General features: G+C 40.9%; 1 protein-coding gene across 1 annotated transcript in view; it reads right to left on the bottom strand.

Moving 5' to 3' along the window:
- Positions 1–6406, bottom strand: part of tmeff1a (transmembrane protein with EGF-like and two follistatin-like domains 1a) — a 103387-nt gene that overhangs the window by 427 nt on the left and 96554 nt on the right. Inside the window, exons 8-9 of the mRNA XM_085805348.1 lie at positions 6032–6155; positions 4662–4823 (exon numbers count right to left, since the gene is read on the bottom strand). Coding sequence (XP_085661474.1) covers positions 4662–4823; positions 6032–6155 — 286 coding nt within the window. The remainder of the gene's footprint in view (positions 1–4661; positions 4824–6031; positions 6156–6406) is intronic.

Below are 6406 nucleotides of genomic sequence, written 5' to 3'. Positions count from 1 at the left end.
AGGGATGTCACGATTATACATTTTGTTGGTACGATTATTGTCGGAGAAATAATCACGGTATTATGATTATCATGATTATTGTACATTAATTAATTTCACAACACTATTAAAGTGTAAAATCAAATATAGTCAGACTATAGGTTACATTACTAATTATTTACACAAAATAATCTAGTTAATAATTGTCAGCTATACCAAAAAGTTTATTTTAATTTTTGTTATTACAAATGACACGCTAACATATACCAATTCAATGTTACATTAGGAAAATTAACTTAATTTAAACCAGTATCTGTGCATTTACCTTTATTTTGGCGCTTATTTGCCAATAAAGTTCCGACATAATCTTTTTTGTAAAGTGACGGTATTTAGGAATCATGACGATTAATTAATTGTGGTGTTTAATACCGCGGTTAATTGTGAAAACAAGTAATCGTGACATCCCTACTCCTGGGTGAATCATATCAGACTAATTACCAAAATATAAAAGCTTAAGTTTTCTTCACATGAAGATATAGAAGCTGAAGATATAAAAGCTGAAGGTTCTTTTACATGAAGATATCATTTTATAGCTTTTAAGCTGAAAATATAAATGCTGGAGGCTCCTTCATATGAAGATACAAAAGCTGAATATATAAAAGCTGAAGGTTCCTCCACCTGAAGATACAAAAGCTGAAGATATAAAAGTTGACATTTCTTTCACATGAAGATACAAAAGATGAAGATATAAAAGCTGAAGGTTCTTTCACATGAAGAAATAAAAGCTGAAGATATAAAGGTTAAAGGTTCCTTCACAGGACAATGTAAAAGCTGAAGCTAAAGGTGTGAAGCAAACTACAACTCCCATGGTGCACTTTGGCCCGAGCTTAAAAATAACAAATCTTTTCTGAGTGGGTTCTTTTCAGATGCAGATTCTCATTAGACATATGTTGTAAACCAACTTATATTATCCACAAAGTACTTTTATTTACTTCTTCTTATATCTTCTTTTTTCCAAACTCCTACGTATATTAGATTTGATATTTTTCATTCTATTGGGGGCTCTCTAACAAAATAATTTCCCCATGGGGATCAATAAAATAATTCTGATTCTGAATCATATCAGACTAATGGTGCGTTCCAGGCAACCCGTAACTCGTGTTTTTCCGACCTGTTCCTATGGTTACCCGTTAGAACGTACAGTCAAACTCGTAACTTCCCACCTGTGAACTCGTGCTAGATCGATCTACTCCCAGTTCCCAGTTCGTAACTCGTAACTTGCCTGGAACGCTACAAACTCGTAACTGGTGACTTGAAGTCGTGACTTACGGGTTAAAAAGCCTGGAACGCACCATAATAAACAGATGCGAGACAAAATCTAAAAGCTGAAGCTTCCAGCACACGAAGATGCTCATGAAAACTGAAGGTGAGAAGCAAAACTACAACTCCCATGATGCACTTTCAGAGTCAGAGTCTTTTCTGAATGGGTTCTTTTCGGCTGCCTTCACTGGGGCATCATGGGTATTGTAGTGTTTGTAAAAGCAGACCCTCATTAGACAGATGCTTGTTGACCTTCTTCAGACGTGTGGGGCAGTTGCCGGTGCTGCCCCTCGGTGGTCGGACGGTTAAGGCGCATTAATGAGCCTAATATGCATTAAAAGGATTATCATCATCAGGCTTTACTCTGTGTTATTATGTATTTAAGAGTGTTTTTAATCCACAGGTTAACAGCGTGGATTAAAAACACTGAGGTGGAGAACGCACTCCGTCTGTTCATGGTTACAGCTCAGAGGGATTAAAACTCGTCTGAATCCTCTTTCTGCTTCTTACACACACTCCACAATATTTATATAATAATAATAATATATAAGAGCCTGGCATTTACTTTGTAATTCTAAATATTTAATAGATTCACACATAAACTCACATAAATATGAAATACAATATGGTTTCATTGATCTACTTCTTCTGTTAACAGTGTTTTTAACAGCACTCTATTTCCCTCTTGTTTTTGCGAGTTTATTGTGTCTATTATTATGCTTGTCATATCACTTTTATCTGTCATATCTCAATGATTTTAATATTGTTATCTCCTTATCTGTTCTTACTTGCCTATAGGGACTACAGTTGGAAATTAACATTAAATGAATAAATTCCTATCCTATCCTTCAACGACCTTAAATAATTGAATCAGTGAATTTTTCCATTAATCCCTCTGTTTGGGTGAACAATAAAAAATAAATGAAGGTTGTTTTTATTATTCTCTCCTTTAATGGACCCCGGTCTGTAATAGACGTAAATGCTTTAACACTCAAGAGGAAAAACGTATTAAAAATATTAAAATATTCACTCAGAGCTCAAAATGCATCAAACTGAACATTTTTCTAAATGAACAGGGATTAGTTTGGGTTTTATTTGATAATTAGAAGCAGTGGCGTCATTTCAGTTTTAGACAAGGTATGGCAAGGACCAACCCCTCACGGGGGGGTCCGGGGGGCTGAACCCCCGGGCCAAAAATTTGTGCGCATTGTAAATTGAAATGCAGCAATCTGGTGTGATTTGAGAGCAAAATCACTAAGTTTTCTGAATTATCACTATCAATGCTATGGATTAGATGATATTCACAATACCCCACACAAGGGTTCACAATAAAAAGTTTTTATCTTTTGAAAATAAATCATTAGTGGGGTCTGAAAAAGTCAAACTGAGCTCTGGTAGCTGATGTAACAGTGTGATAAATAATTTCCCAGGACAACTCAAGCTTTTCCAGGACCTTTGACACTTTTTCTCAATTTCCATGTGTTTTCCATGACTGGATAACCATTTTCCAGGTTTTCCAGGACGCGTGGGAAGTATTTACAAGTATTTTCTTGTTAAAATCCATTTGTAAATAATCTCTGAAGACAGATGAATAGGCTATTTGAAGTTTATCCACTCCGTAAAAGGTGTCTGTATCCTGTCTTAATTGCCATTGTCAACAAATTATTGCCAACATGAGTTTATTCACTGCTAATCTACAGTACATGTTTCTACAGTAAGAACAGCAAAGTTTAACAGCAAAATCAGAATAAATTTAATCTGGGAACAAATTAAAAATTTCACAACAACTAAATTGAATGAGTGATTCCTCCTGTTGCTGCTGTGATTCACTACATTCAGGTTGCCTAATGTTAGACAGGGGCTTGGGACTTGTTTGTCTCAATTAGAAGTTTTTGTGATTTGTGACAAGATAAACAGCCTCCACACTCCACAGACAGCTGTCATTAGCCTGTTCTTAACAAGATGACTGCAGCAGCTTCACAGTGTTTCTCAAATAAGAGCTTTCATTTTACTGTGCTCTAAGTAGCTAGTGTTAGCCAAACAAGCACTGAAATATGACTCATAGGCATGTGGAATAAGTGGTAGGCTAAGTTGTTAGCAGGCACCACTGGGAAGTCATGTTGATGGCTTTATAACTCACAAAGGTTTTAGTCGCTCCACATTCACGTCTGCAGCGCGTGCACTCGTACACGCGCTCTCACAGACACAGCGCACGGCGCGAGGCAGCCCCGCCCCTCAGTGAGACAGAGAGAGAGAGGAGCAGAGAGGAGCAGGAGCGACAGCATGGTGTTCAGTGAGAAAGAGGCAACACTATCGCGAATCGGTCAGAGAGAATTACAACAGGACACTGTACGCCGTCCTGGTACTAGGGCTGGGTACCGAGAGCCGGTTCCAATTTTGGAACCGGAACCGAAATCCCAAGATTCGACAACCGTTTAAAAATGCGCATTTCGATTCTTTATTTCGGTTCCTGGCAGTCACTCACACACACACATCACACGCGAGCACAGGACGGGAGGGTGGGGGTCATCCCCCAGTCGGTAATTTCTCCCGCTAATCACGGAAGGAAGACGGGTGGGGGTCTGCGGCGTGCAGCGGTGCAGGTCTCTGACTGCAGCGGGGACTATCATAGATCTGCTCCGTGACACTGTGAGACTGACCGTCGGTGCGCGCTGTGGGACGGGACCGGGGAACGGCAGCACCCGGTAATCGCTAATAACCCGAAAACACAACGACAACGTCGGCAAAAGTCGCTTTTGAAAAAAAAAGAAAAAGAGAGAGACCTGCAGTGCCGTGTAACCAAAACAACAACAACAAAAAAAACTGACAGCGAGTGAGTGTCATGACTTCCTGTATCTGGCCCTTCAAATTAAAAGCCCTCTATAGCCTTTATACTGTTCAGTCATATTGATTTTGACTTAATTTTGACAAGACACTGCTCCAAATGTTGTTGTTGTTTTCCTGCGACCAATTAAATTTTGGTCAGTCAGTGATTTTTGCTTGGTCGACTATTTGGAGGCAGCCCTAGTAACGTTATACAAAAACATACTATATTTATTTACTTTCTAATTAATATTGGTATCGGAATCGGTAATCGAAAAGAATCGGAATCGAAATGAGGAATCGAAATAGGAATCGGAATCGATGAAAATGCAAACGATACCCAGCCCTACCTGGTACGCCGTAAAAAGTCCGGGTACGCCAGAGGTTAAAATCTATAAGTGCCAGCAGTAGCCTACTCCGAACATTTTCTACCAAAGTCAAGGTATGGCGAGTGCCATACACCGCCATACCCAAATGACGCCACTGATTAGAAGCTTTTTGAGATTCAGTTTGTCTTCAGTTTGCTTTTCCACTTTTACCTTGTGATGCACATCACCACGGCGACGATGATGGCGATCTGCACGGCGCCGATGATGGCGGCGATGAGGACGTAGTGCAGCTTCTGTCCGCTGGGGACCACGTAGAGGATGTTGAAGTCCTGCGGCTCGTCGCACTGCGTCCCCTTGTAGCCCGAGTCGCACCTGAGACCGACAGGACGAGAGGTCAGTGAACGCACCGCAGCCCAGAGCCACCGGGTAGAGGACGAACCGCCTTGTTGTTTACAACTATTTCCGGGTAGAAAACCAGCATGAGAACAATAGTGACGGACGAGAGTTTCGCTATATACGTATATCTCATTTCTCATGTCACTATATCGCTGTTTAGACTAATCTGATGTTTGTAAAGTTTATAAAACCAATGATTGGACAAACATTACTATTTACATGTGCACATTTTTGTAATTAGTCATGGTTATCGTAAATCTAACGGCTAACGGTCAAGGAAGGAAGGACAAAAGGAAAGAAGGAAGGAAGGAAGGATAAAGGGATAGAAGGAAGGAAGGAAGGAAGGAAGGAAGGAAGGAAGGAAGGAAGGAAGGAAGGAAGGAAGGAAGGACAAAGGGAAAGAAGGAAGGATAAAGGGATAGAAGGAAGGAAGGAAGGAAGGAAGGAAGGACAAAGGGAACAATGGGAGGAAGGAAGGAGGGGAAAATGGAAGGAAAGATCGATGGAGCGAGGGAACAGATTGGGTCAAAAAAGAAGGACGAAGGGAAAGAAGGGAGGAAGGACAGAGGGAACGATGGGAGGAAAGAAGGAAGGGAAAAGGGAAGGAAATATAGATGGAGGGAGGGAACAGATCAAGTCAACTGGATCAAAAGAGGAAGGAAGAAGAAGTAAGGACGAAGGGAAGGAAGGAAGGAAGGAAGGAAGGAAGGAAGGAAGGAAGGAAGGAAGGAAAGAAGCAAGGGAAAAAGGATTGTGAAAAGAAGGAAGGGAGAAAAGAATGAAGGAAAGAAGGAAGGATAGAGGAAGTGAACAGATTGGGTCAGATTGGACCCAGAATGACAATGGGAGGGTTTTAACAGCTGACGTCCTGGTGTTAGCTTAGCTGCCGCCGTTAGTCCCTGTCAGACACTGTGATTCCCCCAAACTGAATAAATACAACACATAGCAACACAAAACACACACACAGAAATAGTAATGTTTCTTCAATCATTTCAGATTTGTCTAAACGGTGATAGGGCGTGAAAAATATGATATATATAGTTAAACTCTCGTTCGTTACTATTGATCTCATTCAAATTACAGCTGGTTTTCTACCCAGAAGTAGAATGTAAACAACAAGGAGATTCGGTCTATAGAGGAGATGAAGGAGGAAACGTGGAGCTGTGATTGGCTGACAGACACACCTGCAGGTCGCCATGTTGTACTTGATCTCACACTTCCCGTGGACGCAGAAGCCGGCGTAGCTGTCGGCGCAGGGGATCGGCATCCCGGCGTAGAACCCGTCTCCGTGGTCCAGACCCGTGGTTTCTGACGGAACAACATCATCATCATCATCATCATCATCATCATCATCATCATCATCATCATCATCATCATCACCACCATCATCATCATCATCATCACCATCATCACCATCATCATCATGTGGCAAAACTACTTCCATTTAAAACTGACTTTTTAATGATGCAAATTGTAAATTCAGTCAGTTTTGCATCTTAAAGGGATAGTTCACCCAAAATTCAAATTTCTCGGAGTTACAGCGGGGCTCCGTGCAGCAC

Source organism: Trachurus japonicus, chromosome 17, assembly GCF_045865225.1.
Source record: "Trachurus japonicus isolate A0001 chromosome 17, Traja_1.0".
NCBI lineage: Eukaryota > Metazoa > Chordata > Actinopteri > Carangiformes > Carangidae > Trachurus > Trachurus japonicus.
This window is presented reverse-complemented; position numbering and strand designations above follow the sequence as displayed.